This window comes from Dipodomys spectabilis, unplaced genomic scaffold (genome assembly GCF_019054845.1).
Source record: "Dipodomys spectabilis isolate Male_0828 unplaced genomic scaffold, ASM1905484v1 ptg000118l, whole genome shotgun sequence".
Classification (NCBI taxonomy): domain Eukaryota; kingdom Metazoa; phylum Chordata; class Mammalia; order Rodentia; family Heteromyidae; genus Dipodomys; species Dipodomys spectabilis.
The window spans coordinates 130,172-158,080 of record NW_024870795.1 but is presented as its reverse complement, the minus strand read 5'-3'; the positions used below and the strand labels follow the sequence as shown (position 1 = coordinate 158,080).

Sequence of the window (27,909 nt, the reverse complement as noted above, 5' to 3'; positions counted from 1 at the left end):
TACAATGCACCTGTAGGACTCAGTGTTCACCTGTAAATGTTAACTACTAATATGCACATTAATCATTCAACTGCAGTTACAGTGTACAAGGGAACCTCTGGCTTCCATAGCTGCTATGTTGCCCCATCTTTAGGATGATTGAATGCCGCAACTCCACTCAAAGACATGGCTGTAGAAGTAGGAGAGAGCATGGGACTGCCCAGGCCTCCCAGCAAACCTCACCTCCAGAGCCAGGGGATGGCCCGATCGAAGCACCTTCTGGTCTGTGGCTTGGAACTGGGCACTGGAAATGGGGAGATGGGATCAGAGGGTTTCCACGGGGACTAGACAAATTGTATACTGGAAGGAGCCAGAATCCGAGTGTTAGTTTAATGCCATCGTAAATGATGACAACATGCAAAGAGCAGTTGCTTATGTGAATGCTCTCAGCTACTCCAGAGATAGAGATCAGGAGGATCGAGGTTCAAGGCTAGCCTAGACAAGAATGCAACATCCTGAGAAAATTAAGGCCTAGAGGGCAGCGGTGTGTGTGTGTGTGTGTGTGTGTGTGTGTGTGTGTGTGTGTGTGTGTGTGCATGCGCGCGGTGTGTGTGTGTGTATGTGTGCCTTAAACGATAGAGCACCTGTCTTGTGTGCAGCCCCAAGTTCAAACCCTAATACTGCCAAAAAAGAAAGGAAAAGAAGGGGCTGGGAAGGTGGCTCAGTGGTAGAGCGCTTGCCTTGCATGCGTGAGGTCCTGGGTTCCATTCCTCAGCACCACATAAGCAAAAAGAAAAAAGCCGGAAGTGGCACTGTGGCTCAAGTGGTAGAGCACTAGCCTTGAGCTGAAGAGCTGAGGGACAGTGCCCAGGCCCAGAGTTCAGGCCCCACGACCGGACCCCCACCAAAAAAAAAGAAAGGAAAAGAGAAAAGAGGCATTATTATGTTTTAGATCTTAAAATTGTCCTACTGAAAATGAAACTACTACTATTCCAATATTAAGATACTGGGAAGAGCATCTGTGGGGAGCTTTGGCCATGGTAGTGCTATGGAAGAGGATCTGGCTTGCTGCTGAATCAGTAGACATAGAATAGGTATGGTATACTATTTGTGAGGGCTAGTAGCCTGGTTTTAAATAGAAATGTTCAAAGGGTAACTTCAGAGCTGAATTGGTCCCATTTCTATGACAGGATATGCATTTGGAAACAAAATACAAAATCGACATGCATTAATAAGATTGGAACTTCTCACCCCCGCTCCGCATAGGCACTTCAGCTGCCCATCCTGGGTCACCCAGAGTGCTACTGCTGGCTCCTTGTGTTTGGGGTAGGGAGTTCTGCTGTGGAATGAAGCTGAGTGTATTCCTGTCCCGCACCACTGCCCGGTGTGCCATGCCTTTCCTGCCTAAGCAATATCTTACTGGACTACACCTCTTCACTGCAAAAATAAACAGCTGGGCCAGGTGCTGGTGGCTCACATCTGTAATCTTAGCTACTCAGGACGCTGAGATGTGAGGATCCTGGTTCAGAGCCAGCCAGGGCAGGTAAATCCAAGAGACTCTTATTTCTAATTGACCACCAAAAGGCCAGGAGTGAGCCGGGCACCGGTGTCTCACACCGTAATCCTAGCTACCCAGGAGGCTGAGATCTGAGGATCACAGTTCAAAGCCAGCCTGGGCAGGAAAAGTCCATGAGACGCTTATCTCCAATAAACCACTCAGAAAACCGGAAGTGGTGCTGTGGCTCAAGTGCTAGAGTACTCACCTTGAGCTGAAGAGCTGAGGGACAGCACCCAGGCCCAGAGTTCAAGCCCCACGACTGCCCAAAAAGAAGGCCAGGAGTGGAGGTTTGGCTCAAGTGGTAGAGCACCAGCCTTGGGCAAAAAAACTCAGGGACAGCATGCAGGCTTGAGTTCAAGTCCCAGGATCAGCGCTAATCAATCAATAAATGAACCGTTGGGAAAAACAACCATCTTGTGTACCTAGAATTCCTGAGTGGAGCAGGTGTTGATGCCAGTAATTTCCTGCCTGGGTCAAATCCCAACTCTGCACTTCCTAGCTGTGTGGCTATTGGCAAATGACATCATCTTTCTGTGACTCAAATTTTCCACTTGTTAAGTGGGATTGTTACGAACCTCTTGTGTGTGTGCACGCGTGCATGTTTGTACACGCACGTGCATGTGTGCATGCACGCGTGTGCATTCTGGAGCTTGAATTAATGGCCTGGGCACTAACCCTGAGCTTTTTCACGGAAGGTTGGTGCTGTACTAGTTAGTTGAGCCACAGATCTACTTCTGGCTTTTTTTTTTTTTGCTGGGTTAATGGGAGAAAAGAGTCTCATGGACTTTCTTGCCTGGGCTGGCTTGGAACAGCTACCCTTAGATCTCAGCCTCCTGAGTAGCTGGATTACAGATGTGAGCTACCTGCACTCCAGAAAATACACACTTCTTAATAATGTCATGAGGCTTCACTGAGATAAAGACATTCTGCCCAGTACTGGTGACAGAACAGGTGTCTAATACCCATTATCATGATCATCTCCTCTCTCTTTCCTGTTCTTCCCACATCTCAGAAGCACACGCTACTTTTCAGGGCTCGATCTTGGATCTGTTCAGGGCATGGTCACTTGGCGCATCCTATATACTAAGATTCTAAGTGATGGGTATTTGGGGGTCGCTGGGAACCGGAGTGAGAAGATAGAGGCTCACAGAAGGTCCGTGGAAGTCAGTTCTTCAGGCTTCCTTCAGGAGGAGAGCCTTTATTCCCCCATCTTGCCGGTGAGTAGAGTGGCCCAGATGCTGGGTAACTTGGCTGAGGGCAGAGAGTTGAGAAAAACATGGAGACTAGACCTGGGATCTCTGAATCTTCCTGTTCTCCTTCCGCGAGCACATCCTGTTTCGCTGGACTCAAGTCCAGGACAGGGTCTGGGCAGGGTTTGGGCAAGATGGGTGAGTCGAAGAGGTTGTGGTCCAGGTTAACAAATCCTCCTGATGTATCTTTCAAAACAAGCAGTTGCTGCTGGGTGCTGGTGACACCAGTCTGCAGTCCTAGCTGCTCGGGAGGCTGAGATTTGGGGATCACGGTTCAAAGCCAGCCTGGGCAGGAAAGTCCGTGAGACTCTTCTCTCTAATTAAGCATCAAAAAAGCCAGAAGTGGAGCTGTGGCTCTAGTGGTAGAACATTAGTCTTGACTTGAAAAAAGGTCAAGGGCAGTGCCTAGGCCCTGAGTTCAAACCCCAGGACAGGCTCTCTCTCTCTCTCTCTCTCTCTCACACACACACACACACACACACACACACACACACACACACACACCACTACCACCACCACCATCACTAAGTTGGACTAAGTAAGACTAAGTAAGTTGGTTCAGGTGAAAGTACTTGGAAAATAACAGCAGACATGTTGTTAGTAGGGGGGTAGAGGGGTAGGAGAAGGTTCCACCATCCAGACAATGCCCCTAGGAGGATCCGGCAGGGCACTGTGGGGGGGGGGGGGGCAGACAGAGCCAGGGAGCACAACGCAGCCAGATCCTGAGGGGAGACGATGGGCAGGCAGGAAGCTCAGAAGATCCCCGAGACCAAGAAGCCAGGGAGAGGCCTGAGGCCTGCTTGTCCATCCATCGGCGTAAGAGATCCACCCAAGCTCAGACTAAGGAAGTGGCCCCTTCCACACGGCGGGCTTTCAGAGCTGGAAAAGGTGGACTGGGGGCTACAAAGGACCTCCATGAATGGATTCCACTCAGGGATCCCAAGACCCCTTGACTGTCTCCCCTACCCGCTCCTTCTGAACCCCAATGTTCTGGGGGTCCTGATCAAGCCTCGGACAGGCCATGGCTATTCATACAGCCACAGAGAGACGTGACCACGAAGACAATCAGAAAATAGAAGTGGAGGTGTGGGGTGTGGGCGGGTGGGGGGGACGGCTGTGAAGGAGGGGGAGGGCTGGGGGAGGGGAGAAGGGCTTCTAGAGGGGTGCGGAAAGGCAGGTTGGAGATAACAGCGCACAGACTCGATGCTGCAGATAAGCGTAGCAACTTAGATAAAGCTCCGGCTTTGGAGCTGGTCGCCTGCGTTCCCTCTTCTCCGGCTGCCTTTTTTTTTTTTTTTCAATTTTATCTCTGAGCCAAGGGATGGGGTGGGCAGGGGACTCTGAGGGGTGAGGAGATGGGGGGAGAGGAGGGCAGGGAGGGAGCCGGTGTGAAGGAGGGAGGGGCACAGCACCGTCTTTGGGGACCTTGGCTTTTCTTTTTAATGTGTTTTTCCCAGAAGGGGAGAAATGCCAGTGTACACTCGGGACCTGGAAGGCGGCCTATGTGTTTTATTTTATTTTTTTTAAAAAAAGAAAAAGCGACGGACAAAAATCAAAATATTTGAAAATGTATTTCATGGTAATTATGTCATATTTCATGGGCTGGTGCCACTACTGAAAGAGAGGCTGAAGGCCTTAATTTGTATAGAAATTGTAATCATTTGTTCATTTCAAGGTGAAAATTGCATTTTTTAATTTAAATTGTATCCTGCACGATAGTCTATTATCTAGTAAAATTGTCTCCATGTCTGAATGCTTTCTATGCAGCTGCATTGCTGGCTACAAATCCACTTATATTCATAAACGCTGGTGGACATTGCAGGAAATGGAAGCTGCGCGTGTGTGCGTGTGTGTGTGCGTGTGTGCACGCATGCGCGTGTGTGTGCCTGTGGAAGCGTGTGCATACAGCGATTCCGCTTGCTTGTACATCTCTCGCTCCTCCTCCTCCCTCACCTCTACCTCTAAATCCCGGGTCAGTCTGTCCAGACCTGCTTAACAGATGATAATTAGTTGAAATAAACAAAATGGAAAGGCTGAGCCAGAGCAGAGGGATGGCTGGGCTCGCTTCTACCTGCACCCTGGGGTGGCTGCAACCTTGATTTCGCTCAAATCTGGCACTCTACCACTTGAACCACACCTCCACTTCTGGCTTTTTGCTGGTTAAGTGAGCCTCACAGACTTTCCTGCCCAGGCTGGCTTCAAACCTCAATCCTCAGATTGCAGGCTCCTGAGTAGCTAGGATGACAGGTGTGAGCCACCAGTACCTGGTACCATGCTCAGTTTCTTAACTGCCTGTTGCCTCCTGTCTGGATATATTTTATAAAGGGAAGAGGATGTCAGGTTTCTGTTTGCAGCCTGGAGGAATTCAGAGGAAGAGAGCTAGGGTCTCAGTTTCCCCACTGATTTTCAGTACAGAATGTGATTCAGAACCATGTAAAACGATGATGATGATGATGATGATGATGACGATGATGATGACGATGATGATGATGATGATGATGATGATGATAGTGGTGGTGGTGGTGGTGATAGTAATGGCGATGGTGATGATGATGATGGTGACAGTGATAATGGTGATGATAGAGGTAATGATATGATACTGATAATGGTTATAATGGTGAAAATGATGATGATGACAGTGGTGATGGTGATGATGGTGGTGATGATGGTGATGGTGATGGTGATGCTATTGGTGGTGGTGATGTGGTAGTGATGATGGTAGTGAGGTGTGTAGCGTCACACTCCTCATAAAGGTGCAAAAGCAATCTCACTGGATATGTCCCAGGTCAGTCACCTAGTAATAATCAAGAAAGCCAAAACGAAGCAGGTTTTATCCAAAGCCCCAGAGCCCTCCACTGGGTTTCTGCCCCCCCCCCACCATAGACACACACACACACACACACACACACACACACACACACACACACACACTCCCATGCACACACACTCCCATGCACACAGCCACACACACACACTCCCATGCACACAGCCACACACACACACTCCCATGCACACAGTCACACACACACACTCCAATGCACACACAACTCCCACACACAGACACACACACACATTCCCCTTCACACAGACACACACTCCCATGCACAGCCACACACACGCTCCCATGCACACACTCCCATTCCAGGCTCCTCCCCTCACACCATGTTGTCGCCAGAAACTACAGCACACCCACCGGCCCCTGGCCAAGGGGAGAGCCCTCATTCTGTAGAGTCCCCGTTCACGCCACTCCCCGGTGTGGCGCCCGGCGTGTGGGGACACATTACAAGACCAAGTGCCCCCGATGAAGCGGCATCCTGCCCCTCCAGCTGTGTGCGGAGCTGCCTGTCTCCGCTGCCTCCAGCCAGCAGCTGCTCCGGCCAGGATGGAGCGATGCCCTTCGTTTGCGAGCTCTGGACCGGGCCTTGGATGGTGAGGCTCCAGCTTGCAGCCTCTTTGAAACAGAGCCGGTCCCTTCCTCACTTGCCCTAATTTGGCTTCTCAGCCTTGGCACTCGTGTTCCCGGTCAGAGGCTCCTTGTGGTGCTGCCCATCCTGGGCATTGCAGGACGCCCCACAGCACCAGGCCTTCACCCACAGACTCGGGAGTGGACCGTCCCCCTGATCACAGCAACTGGATGTCTTCTGAGGACACAGTCTCTCTCCATGGTGACCTGGGACACCCTGATGGCTTGTTGCGGTAGCAAATACCTGAGAGACACTGTTGGAAGGAAGTGAGCTTGATTTGGGCTCATGGGTTTAGAGGTTTTGATACCTCTGGTTGGCTGGCTCTGGTGCTGCCGGCTGGGGTGAGGCTGAACATCATGGCGGAGGGGCTTGGCAGGGAAGAGTCGCTTACCTCATGGTGGCCAGGAAGGAGGAAGGGGTGGGAGAGAGACAGACGGAGGAAGAGAAGGAGGGGGAAGAGGAGGGGAGGAGAAGGAGGAAGGAGAGGGAGATGTGTAGAAAGACAAGAAGGGGGTAAGAAGGGGAGAAGGAGGTAGAGGAGGGGGAGGAGGAGGAAGGGGAGGAGGAGGAAGGGGAGGAGGAAGAAGGGAAGAGAAGGGGGAAAAGGGGGAGGAGGGGAAGGATGGGGGAGGAGGAGGAAGAGGAAGAGAACAGATATACAGTCAGGCAGGCAGAGACAGACAGGACAGGGCCAGAAACTCTTCAAATGTGCATACTTAGTGCTCCACTCCTTCTAACTAGATCCTACCGGCGAATCACCATTTAGTCAAGAATGAGTCAGCTGATTAATTCACGAAGGAGGGCAGGGCAGTCGCCACCTCCTCAGAAGCACCAGTGGCCGGGGGAAAAGGCTTTCGATGCAGAAGGCTTCTGGGGGGATGCTGGATGGCAACTATCAGAAGAGCTATCGCTTCCCTCTGAAGCACAGCCTGGCCGACAGCGGCTTTGCCTGCAGGACAGTCGCCCATCCTCTGGATGGCGCCTTTCCATGCTACAGGCTTCTAATGAGCAGCTTACCAGGAACTGAGTGTTAGTGACAAAATGGCAGGCACTGTGGGTCAGCACAGACCAACTCAAGCTCCACAGGGCAGCGGGGAGGGGGGTTTACCGCTCCATTATACAGATGAGGAGACCGAGGCCCAGATGGATGAGGTGCATGACCAGAGGTCAGGGACCTGGCATTGTCGCACAGCCCGGCCTTCTGCCCACACGTGTCCACCTCCTGGTCTTCATTCAATCCTCCCCACTGGGGATCCCCAGTGTCAGGGTGCTGAGATTCCACACAAGGCAGTGGAAACCATGTACCCACACCTCCCCCTCCTTACTCAAACTCAGAGATAAGACTTCCTCCTTATTACGGCGGGCCTCCTCTAGGCACTCACAGATAGGTATCCTTTCCACCATGTGCTTGTTCAGTTTAGCAAAAACACCAGGCTATGTAGTTGCATATGTGGTTCTTTGGTGTTCTGGCTGTTTGCTTGTTTATGGGTGCTAACATTTCTCAGGTGTGATATGGTGTAAAGTCTGGGAATCTGCTCTGAAGGAAAAGATGGGATGATATTGCCGGAGAGTCCTTGAAGCTGGTGGTGGCTGCATCTTTACTCTTATGGAATTGGCTAGCGTACAAGGCTTTCCCGGCTTCGCCACCCAGGTGGAACTATGGGTAAATTTCTTTGCCTCTCCGCACATTGGCTTACTTGTCTATAAATAGCTCTCAGGATTAGATATCTCAGGGGAGATAATTGGGGAGGTGGGGGTTGACAGCTAAGAGTGGGGTTCCTCTTCTATCACCACAGGCTCCTCATGGGAGGGGGCAGGGGTCTCAGCACCGCACCTCAGTGCTATCTTTAGTCAGCCCGGATGATCAGGGGAGCTCTAGGCTTTGTGGTGCCCAGGAGAGATGAAACCTGAGTTACCCACGCAATGGAATCTTGGGGGTCTGCACACTCCCCATACCCCTCAGCCCCAGCTGTGGCAGGCCTCAGCAGGAAGTCCTGGTGAGGTGAGCCCCGCCCCCCCCCCCCAGTCCTGGCTGAGGGAAGGGAGACCCTCCCATCCATTTGTTTCTCTCCCCTGGTCTCCACTGTAGGAGATGGCCTCTTTCTCTTATCCCCTGTCTGGGCTGGGTGAAGTTGGCTGGCATGTTGGAAGGCCGCTAGGAATGCTGTCAAGATACAGGGTGGATGGACATGGGTACAGGACAGGTGGCTGCCCTCTGCTCAACACCTGTCCACGGCTCCTGGGCTGGTGGGTTGAGAATTGTCTAATGCTCCAAGGATGGCAGCTAGTTGGCAGCTACTGGGTCTCCACTCAGCAAATATCCATGTTCTGTTCTTGGCATCCCAGATACTTTTGCAGTAGTAAGTTGGAACCATGTGACTAGTCCTGACCAATGGTCTGTGAGAGGAGAAGACTTGAACAACTTCTGGGCCACGTGTGCCTCACCTCTCTTCTCCTCTGCAATGGTGGCCTAGGAGATCAAATGGTATAGGAACACCATGGGAAGAACACCTTTATTGTGTGGGGACACGGCTAATCAAGGGTTAGCCATCTCTGTGGAAGAGCCAGGTCCAGCCTGGCTGATACAGCAAAGCCTGTCTCAACCATCGTCCCCACTGCTGAGGGTCTGGGGAGCCAAGAGCAGCCCGCACAGGCTCAGGCAGCATCCCCGAGCATGGAGTTACACTTCATCCCTGTCCATGATCCCACCATCTGCTGATGCTCATCTGGGTCCTCTCACTGTGATAAACTGTCACCATGGCAACAGCTTCCAGCGATGCTCCAAGTCCTTCCAGCAAGCACAACCCCAAGACCGTCCCTGGAAACTCGCCACACCTGGCAGTCAGGAGCGAAGGTGGGGTTGTGTGGACACTCTCCAGCCCCAGGCCCGCTTTTGCCAGCCCAGCAGCACTTGCCAACGCTGTGACGCTCCCTCTGCTTCCTGTTCCTGAGTTCCCTGGCTTCCAGTCTGCCCCCATGAGCCCAGACCCTCATGTGGGTAGGTCCCCTTGTCTCTTTGCAATGCTCAGAGGTCTCGTTTGGCCTTCAAGGTGCAGATCCATTGGCTGGGGTGGTGGGTTGCACAGGTGAGCTTTCCAGACCCCCACTCCCCCGCGGAGGTTGCACAAGGGGAAGCCCTGGGGCAGGGCTCCTCCCTGGCTGTCCTCCAGAGCCCTTCTTTCTAGGTGTCACTGAAGCTTCCTGCTTGTCCCCTCTCCCAGCTAAGCCACCGTGCACAGGCCCTGGCAAAGGCTGCACTCTCAGGAGAAGATCTGTTCAAACAGGTGAGACACACAACGAGTCTTCAAATCAGCCTGGCAAGTTAATCCTATTCTCGCTGAGCCACTTCTCAGATTCCACTCAGATTCTTCTCAGATTCAAGGCAAAACTCTCTCTCTCTCTTTCTCTCTCTCTCAGTCCTTTCTTCTTTCCTTCCTTCTTTCCTCTCCTCTCTCTTTCCTTCTTCTTTGCCTTAGACAGCTAGGATCCAGCATTCTTGCCTTCTAGGTCATCACTGCCCCAAGAGGATCCTGTGGGTCAAGGGCTTATCCCAGTAGCTGGACACAGGGTCTGGGGTCACTGTGGTCCTTACCCTAACACTCCCTAGCTAGGGGACCCAGAGCAGGATATGCAGCTTGTCATTATAAGATGCGCCATCCTGAGAAATGTACAAAATGTAGCATTAGAAAATTATTTCTAGACTGAGGCAGGGGCAGGAGGATTGAAAGTTTGAGGCCAGCTTGGGGTACACAGTGAGATCCTGTGTTGGGCGGGGCGGGGGGGGGAGGGGACTGGGATCAAGAAAGCAGAGAAGCTTGGAGTTCGTAGGTAGAGAGCTTACAGAGGGTTCCTATAGTAGTGCCAAGTCTGAATGCTCGTGCCACCAAGAACTGGTGGCCAGGCCACTCACAGTGGCTCATGCCTGTAATCCCGGCCACTCAGGAGGTGGAGGTCAGGGGCACTGTGATTTGAGGCCACCTTGAGCAAAGCTGAGTGGGCTCCCATCTCAACAAGACAGAGGATAGAAATGGTCTAACCTGAAGAATAGATTTTACAGCAAACAGCATCTTAGAGACCCAGGTTACCATCACCAAAAGGCTGATCATGATGTCACTGAAACTCCTGAATAGGAAGAATAAGACAGACGGGCACTGGTAGCTCATGCCTGTAATTCCAGCCACTCAGAAGGCTGAGTTCTGAGGATTGCAGTTTGAATTCAACCTAGGCTTTCATCTGCAATTAAGCAACGATCTACTGGACTGGAGATATGGTCCAGGTGATACAGCGCCCACCATGAGCAAACAAACTGAGCAAACGTGAGGCACCGAGTTCAAGCCCCAGTACTGGAACCAAAAAACAAAACAAAAACAACCAACAAAACCAAACAAGGAAGAGCAAGGAATAGACATAAAAGACATATTTTTAATGAAGAATGGTTGCAAGTTTCCTAATTTTAGTGGGAAAAAAGTAAATACACAGATTTAAGAGGTTTGGGGAGACCCAAAGGAGATAAGTCCTCCTCCACCCCTATCGCACATAGACATAACTGAACCCAACTTCTGAAAACCCAAGGCAAAGAGAAGACTTTAAACTTGAGCAATCAGAGAAACAAAGTACTAGGGAACCGATAGATTCCCTATGTTATCAGAAACTATAGAAGCTAAAAGGCACTGGACCTCCGCTCTAAATGAAAATAAACTATCAGCTTTACATTTGGAGCAAAAGGATAATAAAAGAGATAGTCTTGGGTGAAAGAAAACTCAGAATTCCTGACGCGCAGACAGGCACACCCAAAGCAAAGCTAATGTGTGTCCTCCTAGCTGAAGGAAAATGACAGCAGAGGAAAGCTTGGAACTTTAGGATAATGAAAGAGCGATAGAAACGTCAGGTATCCGGATAAAACGTGACAGACTATTATTTTACTCTGAAATTCTTTTAAATGATATGATTGTGGGAATGATCGGCGTGTGTGCCCGTCTCCTTCGCCAGTAGTCTATAGAACGGTGGGACAGGATCGGGCATGCACTCAGAGGGAAGGAGCCCCACAGGACTGTGCAGGAATCTCAGGAGATAGCGTAGAGTGCTGTTCGCCACACTGCCATCCCAGCCAGCTGACCCAGTGCTGGTCGACTTGCAGGCCTGTGACTGTGAGGACTGGTGTGTATTTGTAAGCCACTGGGGGCCAGCTGTGGTTTGTCATGTGGCGTCAGTGTGACAATTACTGAAGGTTCCATTTCTTTTCCAGAAGTGCCATTCTCCCAGTTCATTCCGTCTCCTATCCCCACTTTGAAAGGGGTGGGGAGGGAGAACTCAGGACTGTGGCCTCCGGCTCCAGCTCTGACAAGACCCTGCTATGCCTCTCAAGTACATTCGTATTACACTGTGACATGGCTGCCTTCTTAGGAGAGCTCAGTGTCCACTGTGGACTCATCAGGTGAACTTGCTGAGCAAGCCACTTTTGTATTCTGACCTTCTGGACTTCCTTCCTTGCACAGGAAGGGTTCAAGTCCCACCTCATAATGTGCTATGCTGACCATAAGAGTGCTGAGTTTTTCCTGGGCTCATCCAACGTACTCACTAAACAGCTGCCCACATCTGCCTGCTCCTTTCTGTGCCCCTCCCCAGTCCCCCAGGACCCCTTGAGGAGAGGAACTCAGAGCAGGTGTGTGTGTGTGTGTGATCTAAGGGTTAGGTCAGAGCTGAGTGCTGAGCTGGAATTCCACCTTCCTGGCACAGAGGCACGTTACACCTCCCTGCTCCCTGTTGGGCGCAGTGTGGCCATGTGACTCCATTGGGGGGCGGTGTGGTCATGTGACTCCCTGTTGGGGGTGGCATGGTCATGCATCCTGCAGTGGCCAGTGGAATGCGCCCAGCTGTGTCCTGGGTTTGGTGGAGGCTCTGAGTTGCTCAGATCCACCATCTCTGCCTCTTTCCTTCCACTCCATGTGGTCCTCACGCTGTTCTCTACTAGGCTACGTGGGAAGGCTACCCAAGAGCTCATGCGTTGGGAACTTGCCCACCAAATTCATAAGCCAACGGTGCTGGGAAGTGGGCCTCTGGGAAGTGATTAGGGTTTGATGAGGGCGTGAGGGTGGAGCCCCAGGGATGGGTCTGGTGGCTGTCTAAGAAGGGGAAGAGACACCTGAAGTAGCAACCTGCTCTGCCAATACTGGGGCTGGGCCTTGAACTCAGGGCCTAGCCAGTGTCCCTCAGCTTTTTTCCCTCAATGCTGGTTCTCTGTCTTTTGAGCCGTAAGTCTATTTGCAGCTTTTTTTTTTTTGGTTGTTGTTAATTGGAGACAAGAGACTCACCAACTTTCCTGCCCTGGCTGCCTTTGAACCCAGATCCTCAGATCTCAGTGTCCTAAGTGGCTAGGATTACAGGCGTGAGCCACCAGCCAACACCATGGTCCTGGCTTCCCAGCTCCAGAACCATCAGTGTATTTAAACATCCATTCTTTGTAAATCACCAAGTCCTGGGTGTTTTGTGATAGCAACTGATTTAGACAATAAGTAGCAGGCACACAAGTGTGAACAAGAAGGAAACCAGCCTTCGGTGTTCCGTGCCACCCAGACACAGGTTGTTGGTGATCCCTATTGTGTGCTGGCACAGCTTCAGGGACAGACTGCTTCTCTGTGCAGGACGGGGTAGCTGTGGAGACGTGACCCATCTGCGATCACACAGAGGGACCTGGAACCAGGTGACTCTCGATCTGAGGGAGCCCGTTAAGGTTCTTCCTGAGGCCTACTCTGTGAGCGCTCTCCGGAGGCCTTAGCAATCCGTGGTACCACTAGGAGCAAGGCAGAAATTCCCCATTCAGAGAGAGTCATAGCAGCCTGGGGAACCGAGGGGTGAAGTTCTGGGAGAACCAGATATTCTGCAGGTGGAACTCTCCTCGGTTTCTGTTCAGGTTGTCGAGGGTTCCCTGTATCGGCTGGCTCAGTCAGTTTCCCCCAAGGAAAGGCTGGAAACTGGTCCCCACAGGATAATGGATGAAGCCAGCAACTGTGCTCTGCTCTTTGTGGGAATCACTAACCCACACATGTCATCTGTTCATTCCTTTCACCTACAGAAAACTGGACTAAACTGGGCCTGCTCTCGTCTGCATTTCTCAGTTTTCTGTGGATTGCAAAGTTTTATTTGGGGTAGGGGTGGGGTGGTATGCAGGGGATTTCTAGGAAATTTCCCCAAGAGAAGGTCAGAGAGCACTGTGTGGGTCTCAGAGGGCAGGGGCTTAGGTCTGGGAGCTGGGCTGCTTTCTCGGTGTGCTGATTGACAGCTTCCGACTACCCACGCTCAGGCCTGCAGTCTTTCAGCCCAGCCCCTCGGACTCCACTGAGCGCCATGGCCACCTGGAGGAGCCTGAGACGTCAACCAGCCAGCTCCCTAGAAACATCGGGAGAAAGGATCCATGGTGGGGTTGTAATAATCACAGGACTCAAGGTCCAATGCAGAACAGAGGGCAGAGCTTCATGAGTCCTTGATGCTCTGTCTATCCTCCTGACTGAACCACAGGTAGTCCAGATGTGGGGTAAACTGTGGCTAGGACCACCATTTCTGACAGAAGCCACCCGGGTTTCACTGGCAGACAGTATAGGGCTCGTGGCCCTGCACAGACTGTAGGGAGGTTGGTTCTGGGGCAGTACCCTGCTGGTCTCAGGCCTTGGGATAACCTGGCCTTCCTCCAGGTCCTGCACTGGAGAGCCTAGGCTGCCGGCGAGGCTCAGGTCAGCAAGGAACACCTCACCAATGTTTGTTTTTCTTCAGACATCAGGGTTTGAACTCAAGACCTCAGGCTTCCTGGGCTCATTTGCTCAGCTGGTGCTCTGCCACTTGAACCATGCCTCTAACCTGGGTACTTTTAGGAACAGAGTTTCAAGGACTTTTCCACTTGGAATGGCTTTGAACCGTAACCTTCTGGATCTCAGCCTCCTGAGTAGCTAGGGTTGCAGGCACGAGCCACCAGTGCCCGGCTCTACTCATTCTTCACATACACTGTCTTCCCCCAGATGCTCTCCCACCCCACCTCTTTCTGTGCAGAAGATCATCCCAGGAAAGGAGCACTGTGGCATTGCACAGAGGTCCCAGTTTAGGGCCAGGGGACATGGTAGTGTGGACACTGCTGGACCCTGCTCAGTCCCCTTACTGGGACAGTGAACTTGTCTTCAAAACGAAACACATATTGCTGGTAAGGTCTCACCGCTGTGAGATGAACTGAAGATGTTCGGCAGATGAACCTTCTACCCACCTGCCTCCACCCCCTCATCCGAGACAGCCAGCCGTGACTGGTGGGGCACTCAAGGCCAGCTCCCTGGGCTGCAGTGCCATAGGGCACACCCAGACTCCTTGGTGGTAGCTGGACTCAGGTAAACCTACCTCTTTGCTTCACTTCTCCCCCTACTCCCCTTTGGGCTTCATGACTCCTTTCTAGATTTCTCCAGAATGTTTTCCATCAATAATTTGCCTGTCCAAGAGTCCCCACATCAGGTTCTGAGGGAGGAGGCAGGAGGGAAGTTTCTCCCCGAGCCTGGGTACACAGAAGGTTCTCAACATTAACAGCAGGTGTGGTGTGTTCTAGTGTTACCCCCCGCCCCCCGTCTGCCCCTATGCTTGTTCCTCTGAACTCTGAGAGGGGTTCCATGACCAACCACAATCTGGTGATCCAAGAGTAGTAATTTGAGATAAAGCACCCCTGTATGCTACAGTTGCCTGGCACTGGAGGGGGTGAGGGAGTGCGGTGCGTACAAGGGAAAATAGCTCCTATGCTGATCCTCTGAATTAGAGGGACCCCCTCCCCAGTCCCCAGCCACACAACAATTGATGGAGTACGCGGAACCTTCAAAATGCTTTTTAATTTCTTTTAATGTATAACAGTTAACGCCTGAGTTACAGAGGCAGCGCTTACAAGCAGCAGGTAGTTAAAGCAAATACCAGTTTCTCTTTTCTAGTCTACGACTCCATTATAGCTGAATAAATTATGGTGCGATTATATTTAAACCCACGCCCACATGTACACACGCATGTCCCGTGCACACGCATGTCCCACTCACACCCACACCCACGCACAAATACACACACCCACGCACACACACATGCACACTCGCTTCCGCCTGGAGGAAAATGGCTGAGAGTGAAACGCGGAAGCAACAACATGGTGCTTACTTGGAAGAAGGAATGTTCTAGAGCACAATGTGGATCTTTTCCCCTGTTGGGGAGTTGGCTGTATCAGAGTTGACAGGAGAAAACACTAAATACAGAGATGTCTTGGAGCATTTCAAGATGGTGGCCTGAGTACCCCCATTTTGGTCTGAGCTGTTGCTTCTATAGGAGAGAAGGAGAGAAGATCTGTGTACCCTAAAAGTATCCATTAGAAAAAGATATATTTGGGGGCCTGATGAGAAAGTCTTCTATGATAGTGCTTGTGGGACTTTGCACTCAGATCCAGTGTTCCAATCTCAGAATGTTCTGCCAGTTCTATACAAAATGGCACCCACGTTGGGTGGAACAGTCCACCTCTGGAATCTGTCCTATTCTCCAGCCACCACCAGACTAGAAATTTGACTTTTCATTTGTCTTTTGGGCCAACTTCTCTCCTGATCCTTCTCTCCTTCTCTCTTACTCCCCCCATTTCTCTGTTTCTCTGGCAAAAAGGGCAGCAAAGGAGAATTAAAAATAACAACAATAATAATGATAACAGTATAAAAGCAGAGCTTGGTTCTCGACACATCACTTCTTTTTCTTCATAGCAAGGGAGAAAAATACCAACTGAAAAGACAACATGACAAAAACAAAAAGCCCGGAATGTATAATTTGAAACACACGATATGCAGATATATCCCTACAGATGGTCCCCTGGCACTAGCACGACACACACTGTGAGGGTTTTCTTTCCCTTTTTTTTTTTTTAAAGCATATATATATATATTTATATGTAAAAAGTCAACTTCCTATAAACAAACAGCACATCACCACATTGCCAACTAATGTACAATGAGCTCAGAAGAAGGGCCCCCATGGACAGGACCAGTAGCTACTAGGGATAAATTGTTGGAGATGATGTCTCTTATCTTGTTATGGGCTCTATTTACAGGTATTGAGGAAGTGATTTCTAGGGCTGACCTGGCCATGGGAATTCAGGCCTTTTTCTAGGCTACGGTCAACCCCAAAGAGATACGGACCTGGTACCTCTTGTCCAACCAACATTCTGTTTCCTGGAGTTGTCAGCTGCCAACACAAGATTGAATTTTATATTCTGTTGGTGAGGTACATGAATACATGGGGTACTAGGGAAAATGGATTGGAGTCGAGGGCCCTTCAGAAAGCAAGTTCCGTTTTGTGCCAAGATGGTAGCTCGGGAGAACTGCAGATGTGCTGGACATAAGGAGAAAGCATTTGGTTTGTTCCCAAGCAGGTCTTACTAGTTTTCATTCCACCATAGGGGTAGATGACTGAGGTTGGTCCTAGCCTTGGAATGCTGCCTCCTGGGATGAGGCTTAGCAGTTTTGAGGTCACCTGCCTGAGTCACTCAGGCAGGTTTTGAGCCTGGCTTTTAAGGGGAAAAGAACTGACCGTTCAAGGAATGTGGATGAAGGTATGGTTGGTCTCCTATGGATGGCTTCCTAGCTGTGAGAGCTACCAAGGTGGTGGGAGGGGTGGGGTGAGGAGGGACTCAGTTTCCAAGGGACAACACCACCCTCTTCCCTTTTGTCCAGAGCTTGAAGAACCCAAAGTCTCTCGAGTGATGCTCCATTGAAAGCCATCTGTCTGGTGCCCACTGCTACCCAAGAGTCTGTTTGCCCCTGGTTATTAATAAATTCCTTTTAAGCCACAGTTAGGAGCCATCCTGGTCATGGCCCAGGACAGTCTTGATAGACCCGGTCTGAAGATGAGAAACAGGTGGGCACTCGTCACACAGGTTCATGTCTTAGCATCTTGTCTAGCTGGCTCCTTAGGAGGAAGGAACTCTGGAAAGCCAAAGCAACAGCCTCTTTCCTCTCTGAATGTCTTGCTGTCTGAGGGCAAGAGGCATGACTTGAACATATCAGTGGCCTCGTGTGTATACAGGGCGGGGAGCAGCGGTTGGGTCCTCTGTGGCTGGGTTTTGTGTTGTGTCTCTTAGGCTGCAGTGATGGAGAGGGTAAAGATGTATATTAACTTGCACAAACAGATGGAGGTGGTGGAGAGTTTTTGGGGAGAAGAGAATCAGGGGTCTCAACCATCCCCCAAAGGTCCTATCTCTTGAAGAGAGTAGGTTTGAGGAAGTCCTTGGAGGCTCAAGGTGCCTTTATGTGCCCCCCCTTTTTTTTAATAGAACCTTTTGTGTCTTCTTTTGCCCAGGGGTGGTGGCCACATGTGTCCTAGATCAACTGTGAGGGATCAAGAAACAGAGGCCTCTTGACTGGCCAGGAGCCAGGCAATGTTGTGGGGATCAGGGACATAGCCCCCATCTGAACACCAAGGGGAATGGTCATGTTAGCTAGGGGGAGAGCAATCCCACCCTGTTCCCAGGACCCTGGTCCAGAGCTCTGTAGGCATCTCAGTGTGGGGGACTAGTCCACGGGGGGGTGGGGGATGAGTCCTCTCTTAGAGAACTGGCATCTCAGAGGGAGGCAGCATGTGCAAGCTCAACTCCTGGGGTGTGGGCTGGCAAGCTGAGAGCGGAAGGCTCTGGCTGGAAGGGCTGATGGCTCAGGAGTCAAGGAATCCTGGTTATGGAAGGCTTTCTGGGCCCATCTTGGGCCTCTTCATTCTTGTGAATCTCAAGACTTCTCTTCTTGTCCTGAGGAAACCAGAAGTTCCAGCCTGCATCCCAGGTGGTGATGCAGTGGGCAAGCTTAAAATCGGGCATCAGCTGAAGAGCCTCCTACTTCCTGGGGGCTGGAGGTTCTCGTACCCTGGGCCAGCCTGGGGTTGACAGCTCCCCCTACCTGCAGCCCCTGATAGAGTCTTTTCCTGCTCTTCCCCCATCTCCTTACTAGGGCTAGGTTTCCTGACACCCAGCAGGAGTGTGAGGGGAGGATCTGGAAGTCCTCTGAAGTCCTGGGTGGAGCCAAGATTGCCCCCAGGGAGGAGGGAACCTTATCTGACAGAGTCCCAGTGACCAGAGGAGGAAGAGGCTGAGCCAGAGGCCCCTGGCAGGACAGCAGCTCCAGCGCTGGCAGCTGAGAATGCTTCTGAGCTTCACCTGCACCTCTGGCCAGGCCACCCTGGGACTCAGATGCGAAAGGTGCCAGGACCTCATCTCAGGCACTGTGCTCTGGGTCCCAAGATGCACTCACTGTTCAGGGTGAGCCTCTGTTTCCCTGCGGAGACAGCATTGAGTCCACAGTGGATTTTGCTGGGGAGCACTGCAGGTTGGCCAGAGACAGAGGAAGGGTGGACTTCAGAGTTCCTTTGGGACTCTTAACCACAGGTGAAGGATGTACTGGCCATGCATCTCCAGGGGGCTACTAATGAGAAGAGAGTGGACTCCTTTCCTGGCCTTCTGTGACCTCAGGAGTCTGAAGGGATGGAGGCTTGGAGACTTAGGGGTCAGGAAGGGTTGGGCCGGGGTTTAGGCTAGGGAAAATTGACCCAGGGCCTTAATAGGCTTGGCCAGTTTCTACAGGCAGCAGTCCCAGCACAGCAGAGTGCTCCCCGAGCTTCATGCGACGCTGTGTGGACAGGCTCACGTTTTTGGCCAAGTAATCAACAGCAGCTGGAAAGAAGAGAAAAAAAATGTCTAGAAATTGAGATTCTTTTTGTCTGTTCTTCCAATTTTCATCCATCCTCCATACATCTGTCCATCCACCTGCTTGTTCATCCATTAATCTGCCTATTGATCCATCTATCTACCCATTCATCTTCCTGTCTATCCATCTTTCTATCCATCCATCTTCCTACTGGCCATCCATCCATTTATCCACCCATCCATCTCCTCATCTGTCTGTCACTCCATCCATCCATCCATTCATCTGCCCATTGATCTACCCATCTATCCATCCATCCATCTGCCCATCCATTCATCTGTCTGTCCATCTATTCATTCACCTATTGATTCATTTATCTATCCATTCATCTTCCTATCTATCCATCTTTCCATCCATCCATCCCTTTATCTGTCTGTCCATCTGTCCATCCATCCATTCATCTTCCCATTGACCTATCCATCCATCCATCTGCGTATTGATCCATCTATCTACCCATTCATCTTCCTATCTAGCCATCTTTCCATCCATCCATCTGCCTATTGGCCACTCATCCACTTATCCACCCATCCATCTCCCCATCTGTCCATCCATCCATCTATCTTCCTATTGATCCACCCATCTATCTCCCTATCCATCCATCTGTCCATCCATCCATCTGCTCATTGATCCATCCATCCATCCATCCATCCATCCATCCATCCATCCATCCATCCACTTGCTCTTCCTTCCTTCCTACCCTCACTTCCTTCCTCCTTCCATCCCTCTGTTACTCCCTCTCTCCTTCCTCTTCATGAAGCTCTTTCCCTCACTTCATCTCTAATCATTCAACAGTTACTTACTTAACACGTGCCATCAGCCAGTTCTCTCACTGGTTCTATAGGAAGTACAGAAAGGTCCCTATAGTGTCCAGGGAAAAAGCAGTCCTGCCTTCTAGCAAGCACACTACATAGTCCATCTACAGGAGAGAGCCAATGAGCCCCCACTGAGTCCAGGTGACTATGAGGACCAGGCCATTTTGCCTCCTCTTACCCCTGACCTGAACTCATAGATGAAGCAAAGCCAGACTGTTGCCCCCAAAGCAAAGGAGCCATTCTGAGTGAGCAGAGGAGGGCACAGAGAAGGAGGAGCAGGAAGTTGAGACCTACAGAGAGAGACAGATGAGCATCTGAGGGTGCGCGCGCGTGCGTGCGCGCGTGTGTGTGCAAGTGATCGCAGCATACAGTGAAAACAAATCACCATGAAGTGGTAGTGGGCATGTGTACAAATGTTCACAGAGCAATCTTGCAGGTGTACGTTTACACATGGGTGTGAGTGAGTCACGGGCTCTTCCGTGCACAGAGGCACAGTGGCATGCCTGTGCACGGATGCATGGACGGGCTCTGTGCACGGTGTGAGCTCCCCGGGCTGGGTGTCTGCATCCGTCTGCCTGGTTGCAGCTATGACACCCACTAGCATGCACATGTGTTTTGACTCCTCAGAAGCTACAGCAGAAGTCACCCTGACCAAGTGACTGGATAGTTTGTGACCAATGAGACACAGAGATGCTGCCTTCCGTGCTGGGCTCACAGCGGCGGCCTGTCCACACCCTCCCTACCCCCCTGGGCCCTCAGGACCTCCGGGACCTGGAAAGGGAGTGGCGAACGGAAAGATCTCTCCACAAAGCGTCTCTGGGATGGCCAGCATCTGCTCTATCCCCTACCCCACCTGGCACCTTGTAAATGGGTAGAACTGGGAGGTGACAGACATGTCCCAAGGGCCAGGCCAGGGAGGCTCACTGGGCAATACCAACAATTGAGCCTGGAGAGGCCACATTGTCTAGGGTTTCCAATTATCCGGAGTCAAATCCTGCATCTGCCACCTCTTGGCATGTGATGTAGGGGATACCACCTCCCCAAACTGAGCCTTGATTTCCTGGTTTGCAAAAGGGAAGTCAAGGCACTGAGGGAAAAGAGCTGTGCTGGAGGACGGGGTGATGTTTGTGTCAGTGGTTAGCACTAAACCTGCCACTTGGTGTATGAGAAGGATGTGGGTTCAAATGCAGCGGGGTCCCAGGGCTGGGGTGTGGTAAACTGATGTGATCTTCGGTGGGGACAGCCACCTTCTTGTGTGACTTAGGGGCCACTTTCCCCCTCTAAGCTTGTCTCCCTGCTGCAGAAGAGGGGACGTGGAAGAACCAGTGTCCAGCTGTGTAACCCACAGCCATGAGGATCGTATGAGAAAATGCTCTTTGAGACACTGGTCACAGAGGCCCCGGGCAAGGCTCCCATGTGCTAAAGGTCATGCAAATGTCCCAAGTCTCTTTAGAGTGTTAACTCTCTTCTACCAGAATGGGAAGGAAAGGCAGTCTGGGCTGCCAGCGTCCTGCTGAAGTTACATGTCCCCAAGTTCCCCAGCTATACAGCAGAGGTGGCCAGCCATGCCCTGCTGGCAACGGAGAATGAGATTCTTATCTGGGGCCTGGAAAAGACCCTGCAGCCTTGGCTATGCCTCTCTCTTCCCGGAGTACCCTCTCCCCTCCAGTTAGGAGGGCCCCCTCTCTCAGGGTGGTGACAGGCGGAGGAAGAGCTGGCCCTGGGCTGGAGGGCACTTGCAGCATGGAGTTTTGGGTGTTCAACAGCTCAAAGGCAGGGGTAGGGGAGTGACAGGAGAGACTGCACCGCGCACAGTGGGACTGCACCGCGCACAGTGGGACAGCATCACGCGGCCCTAGTGCATCTGGGTGCTCAAGGGCTCCCAGGCTTTTCCCACAGTCCCTTGCAGCCTAGGAGTATGAGAGCTCTGCCAAGTTCCACCCCCCCTGGGTAGTACCAGGGATGTGCCCAGGCTCAGGTGACCTTCCCCAAGCCCACGAAGGCTGCTGCCCATCTCACCCTGCTCCACCCAGACACCTCCTTACCAGCCCCACCCACAGGTGGCCTTGGAGCTACTTTGTGCTGGACTCTGATGACACATGGCTGGGTTAACCCAAGTGCTCTGTCCACTGTGAAGTAAGCACCCTCGCTAGGCAAGCACGGAGTAGGTGCTAGGCAGTCGGACGTGATCCCGTTTCATTCTGTCACTGCCCCTTTGTTCTTCGCTTTAGGTACAATTGTTTCCACTTGGGAAATGAGGACACTGAGGCATGGGACAATGGCTGGTGCGGAGTTAAACACGGTGCATGACACAGAGGAGGCTGAATTGGCCCTTTATGTGCCTCTGGCCACTCTGGGTGTTCCCTCTTTTGTCTTCCAAGTTTACCTTCTGCAGCCCAGCACACAGTAGGAGCTTGTCTAAACCCCATAGCACATAGTAGGGGCTTGTCTGGCCCCCTCGTGCAGGTGGACAAGAGACACCAAGAGACCAAACTTTTCTGATGACCCAGGACAACCAGCAGGCTGCAGAGCCTGTCCTTCGGTGGGGTGGAGCTGAGGCAGGTGAGGGCAGGGCTGTGACGTTTCTCATCAGGACCTCTGTCACTAGCTTTCCTTGTCCCTCTGTCCCTCCGTGTCTCGTGTCCTCTGCCTTGTGCCTCTGCCTGAGCTCTCAACGTCTCAAATTAGATTAATCAGCAGTTGGCAGGAGATGCGGTGATGCCAACCAGTAAACAAACCTCAGCCGTCAGAGCCTCGGCAGCCTGCGGCCCCAGAGGAGGACCCTTCCAGACACAAATTCTTATTAGACTTGTCAGATCTATTAAAATTCTTTTCACACTTCTGCGTTCTATCAGCCCCATCATTAGTACGGCCCTGGCCTCTGGGAGCGCCAGGACCGTATTAATCTGCCATGTGCCCCATCCCTGGCCTTCTGCCCCCTCCCCATCCCCAAGGGGATGGGGAGCGACAGACAGATGGACAGTGACTGGAGCTGGAGAAAGGTAGGAAGAAGGATGTCCCTGGAAATGGGAGAGAAACATGGAGAGGAAGATTGCTGTGTAAGAGATCCCCTGGGGACAGGAGACAGGTGCTGCTGTGCACACTTCCATATCCTATGGCTGAGTGGCCCTGGGTGAAGAATCTCTCGGGATGTCATTGCCTTTCGGTGCACACGGCACAGAACAGCCTCTGGGATGGTGGGTGGCCTATAGTAGATGCTCACTAAACAGTCTTTCCTTTCTTTGGGCATGTATTCTTGGTGTCTTTGTGTGTATACACCTATGTAGTGGTGCTCTCTCTCAGGGGGCACCTGTCCCCTTGTGGAAGCTTGGGAGAATAAACCCAGGCCCAGGCAGGGGCTGAGTGTCTACGCAGCAGTGGTTGGAAGCTGAGGCTCTCAATTCATTTCTCCCATGCTGTGCCAGCTAAGGAAAGCTACACATCCTCTCTGAGCCTAGGTTATAAATAAATAACTTTAAGAAACTAGTTGGATGAAGGGCACACGTCTCACCCCGTGCTGAATGCATTCACAGGAGGGGTGCAAGCCGTGGACCTGGGCGGGGCAAATGCATGGGGAAGGTCAGGATGGAAGTAGGGGGAGACAGCCCAGGTGTGTCCAGTGCCCAGGGGCTTGAGCCTCTCAGGTGACAGACTGGAGCCCAGGCCCGGACTCAGAGGGGTGGGTTGGGTGGGGTGTGGGGTTCCCTTTGGGAACTGAGGGGAGTGGAAGAAGGAGGGGCAAGGGTGTGGGGGGGAGGGCTGAGGGAGGGGAGGAGGGAGGAGAAAGGCTCAGTGAGGGAGAGGAATGTCTCCCTACTTCCTTCCCTGGGAAGACCAGGCCCCTCCTTTCTCGCCTCCTGGGCTCCTTCTCTTTTGATCCCCTCCCCCACCGCCCCCAGGCTGACTTTGGGGTTAATTTTATTTCCGAATTGGGCAGGCGCCCTCGGAGCAGGGCACAGGCTCCGGGTGTGACTAACGCCAGCCGGGGGCCCTGCGCTCCCTCTCAAATCTTTATCTAGAGCATGTGTGCCCCACGCCCGCTGTGCAGGGAACAAGCCCAGGGTCAGGGGGTCGCTGGGGGCCCTCTGGAAGTGTGCTCACAAGTGCCCCCCACGCCCAAGCGTGCCCACAGACACATGCTCTCGGTGCGCACACATACAGACACACACACACACACAGACATGCCGACATTCCACGCAAACCCACACAGCCGTGGGCCACCTGCACAAGCAGGCACACACACCGGATCCACATCTACACAGGTGTGTGCACAGCAGCACACCTCAGCACACTCCTACACACCTGTGCATGTGCATACAGGCTCCTCATACCATGATGATGCCACAGGCATGAGCCCAGATGCCCACCCCTGGTGGCATCCTGTGTTACTCACATCTGGGTGGGTATGTGACTTCGGGCACACGCTCAGATGCATGCCAGGTGTGCAAAGAGCTGTTAATATGCACACACGATGGACATACCCACCCACACCCCTGCCTGCAATGCATTCTACTTGGGTGTTGAAATGACACATCACAACACACACACACACACACACACACACACACACACACACACACACACACACTCACACACGGTGTGGACACACAGAAGGTCGAGACCTGCACAGCTGTCCTTCATTTAGGCAAGCTATGGGAGTCCGAGGGGGCTGTGGCTACAGGAAGCAGAGTTCAGTGACTGGGCCAGGCAGTGGCTAGAGAAGAGGACTCCCTGGGGGCGTGGGGGGGGGGTCTCCCCAACACGCCTTCTGATTAGTTTGACACCAGCAGGTGGGGCAGGACTGGAGCCCAGTGACCCCTGTCCTGCCCAGGTCTGCCCTGCTGCAGCCCCATTCCCAAGCAGCCCGAGGTGGCAGCCTGGCCTGCCCTTCCCAGCCTTTGGTCTGAGGATCCCCTGTTGCAGCTTCCAGTCAAGGAACCAGGGGATGGCAGCTGGGGGAGGGGGGGGAGGGAGGCACTGTAGGACCTTGGCCTTCTGGGGAAACCAAGGCTGAGGGGGTGGGATGGGGGCCAGAACTGCAGACACAGCCTCCTCCCCCCCCCCCCCCAGGCCTGCGGGCAGCAGGGTCCTCCGCCACGCGGTCCCTGCGGGAACACTCGATCTGTGCCTACTGTAAGTGGGGGAGTTGAATTTCAGATGTTTATTTAGTTTTATCTAATTTAAATGTAAAAACGGATCTTCGATTTAGTTGTTTCATGGTTGGAAAACTTCGAAGTCTATTTGGAGCAACTTGGGTGTGTAAATCACGACCTCAGCTGTGAGCGATGAAATGTAAACACAGACGGGGGCGTTGCTGATGGAAACTTCGTGTGTGCGTGAAAACCGGCCCTGGGGGGGGACGCCTGCTGGGGGTGGAAGGTAGCTTGGGGAGGGACGCGCGGGCCACCGGCTTGCTCTCGCCATCTCACATGGATTGCTGGCTGAAAGGATCATTTTTCTGACCCATCGATATGTTGGTCGAAACAATCCTACCACTTTCTTCTCAACGTGTCAAATGTGGCTACGGGTTACGACTGGTTTGGATTTAGATCCCCTCAGGAGCCCGGATGCCGGGCTTGGATTTGCTACGCAGCACAGTAACATCTTATAGTAGCGATGTTCTTATCGTGTAGGGGAAGGGCGCCCCCACTTCCCCACCCCGCCCCCACCCGTGGCTCCCCACCGGGGGCGGGGGCGGGGAGGGAGGCAGGACACTCACTCTGTCCGTACTGGCCGTACTGGTAGCCAGCCACGGGGTCCACGCTGTAGCCCGTGGTGCTGTAGGTGGGTGGGCAGTAGGACTGGGAGGTGGGCAGGCTGTCGCCCGGCTTGATGGAGTCAGCCCGCTGGCTGCAGCTGGCGGAGATGGAAGAGGCCGAGTCCAGTCCCCCGTGCAGAGGGGAGATGGAGAAGTCGGCCTGCGGCTGCGGTGGCACTGCACTGGGGTTGCTCAGGATGCTCATCACCTGTGGGAGAGATGGGGTCAGTACTGGGCGCTGAGGACGGGCCCCAGGGACTCCTGGACACGGAGACCATGCCTGCTGAGTCTAAAGTCACAGCAGCCTCTGGGCTTCAGCGTTTCTCCTGGAGTCCTAACCTACCTGGCCTCTCTCCATGGAGAGCTCCAGGGGTCAGGGCAGGTCTTTATTCACCTCCCTGCCCATAGGTCCTGGCCCAAGGGGTCAGTCTGAGTCTTGCTAGTGAATGAGCTACTGCATGCATGAATAAGAAACTAACCGAAGCTGGATGCTGGTGGCTCACATCTATAATCCTACCTACTCAAGAGACAGATCTGATCATGCTGGTTCGAAGCCAGCCCAAGCAGGAAAGTCCATGAGGCTCTTACCTCTATTAAGCACCAAAAAGCTATTGATGGAGGTGTGGCTCAAGTAGTAGAACAACAGCCTTGAGCAAAAAAAACAAGGTGTGCACACAGGCAGGAGACCAGGAGGAGGACACAGAACTAGAAGGATTCAGGGAAAAACATACAACAGTGGGACCCATCAGCTGCACTGGACATTGACCAAAATGAACTAAGCAACTCAATGGCAGCGATGGGAGGGAGGGAACCAGTGGGAAAGAGGGAATAGCTGATGCTATACAGAAGGAAAGAAACGTACATATCACCCGATGTGGAAGAAATAACTGTACTGTCAAAGCTCATAGGACTCATAAATTGTATAGACCAAGATAGACAATTTGCCCCAGGAGAGTTAGAGTGTGTTTGTGACTTTAAGCATTCACTATCCCACAATACTGTGAAATTTGTGAAATCACTTAATCACAATAAAGAATTTGCCTCAAAAAAACACACAAAACAACAACAACAAGGGATCAGACGCAGGTCCTGAGTCCAAGCCCCAGGAAAGACACCAAAAACCAAAATAACAACAAAACCTAACTAAATAAGCAGCAGTTCATCTATTGGATGGGTGGATGAATGGATGGATGGGTGGGTAGATGGATAGGTAGATGGATGGATAGAAGGAGAGTGGATGGATGGATGAATGAATGGATGGATGAATGGATAAATGTACAAATGGATAGATGGATGATGAATGTGTACATGTATAAACTACACAGATAATGGCACCTCTCCCATCAGTCAGGGAGATCTCAGTTAGGGAGCTGTCCTCCCCTATTAGATGAGGATTCTCCATCTTCCAACACACATCTGAAAGCAGGACTCCATCCATTCTGGATCCAGTCCCTTTCCCTGTGCTGCGTTTGCTTCACTTTCAACTTCTCTGGGTCTCTAGCTCCTGTTCCTACTCCAGCAAAACACACGGCCAGTCCTCTAAGTCCTTTCCCGGTTGCTGTTCTGTGACTCTGCCAGCCCTCAGCCTCTGTGACCACCTCCCTTCCCCGCCTTGGCATGGTTCACTGTGCAGGAACTCCGCCAGGTGAGGCTGTCTCCTGAGACACAGTGTGGACACCTACTGTTGGGACAGCAGGGTGTTTGCTTGTTCATTCAACAACCATTTCCTGCCCCAGGCCTTGGGCTCTGAGCTCTGAGACTTTGAAAAGGAGAGGAAGCATTCCCGGGCCCTGCTCTGGGTAAGGAGAAGAGGAAGGTAGTGTCTAGTCAGATAAGCAAGAAGCAAAGACCAGCTGGGCGCTGGCTGCTTACACCTGTAATCCTAACTACTCAGGAGGCTGAGATTTGAGGATCACGGTTCAAAGCCAGCCTGGACAGAAAAGTCTGTGGGACTCTTATCCTCAATTAACCACACCAGAAAACCGGAGGTAGTGCTGTGGCTCAAAGTGGTAGAGTGCTGGCTTTGAGCATAAAAGGTAAGGGACAGAGCTCAGGCCCTGAGTTCAAGCCTCAGGACCCCTCCATCCCCCTGCACACACACACACAGAAGCAAAGACCATCAAGACACAGAGCTGAGTCTGTGTGAGGACAGCTCAGGCCGTGGAAGTCTATAAAGGAAGTGCAGGAACAGGAAGGCAGAGACCTTGTCAATTGACTCCCAGCTGCCTCTGAGAGACGGCAGGATGCAGGCTTTAAAGAAGGGCCCCAGCCAGACCCTGTTTACCTTCACTTTACCCTTCTGCTCTGTCCCTGTCCTGAGCACCAAGGTCGGAGGACAGGTCAGGCAGAGACGTGAGAGA

At 52.2% G+C, this 27,909-nt stretch overlaps 1 protein-coding gene across 3 annotated transcripts in view; it reads right to left on the bottom strand.

Annotated features, from left to right (window-relative positions):
* Positions 1-18,832: 18,832 nt before the first annotated feature.
* The window catches only part of Pax7 (paired box 7), a 93,332-nt gene continuing 84,255 nt past the window's right edge, over positions 18,833-27,909 (bottom strand). For 2 of the 3 annotated variants that reach the window (XM_042688698.1, XM_042688699.1), the window contains exons 8-9: positions 25,511-25,757; positions 18,833-18,948 (exon numbers count right to left, since the gene is read on the bottom strand). In XM_042688698.1, coding sequence (XP_042544632.1) covers positions 18,833-18,948; positions 25,511-25,757 — 363 coding nt within the window. Of the gene's footprint in view, positions 18,949-25,510; positions 25,781-27,909 lie in introns of all 3 variants that reach the window. The other variant, XM_042688697.1, reaches the window with a different exon arrangement.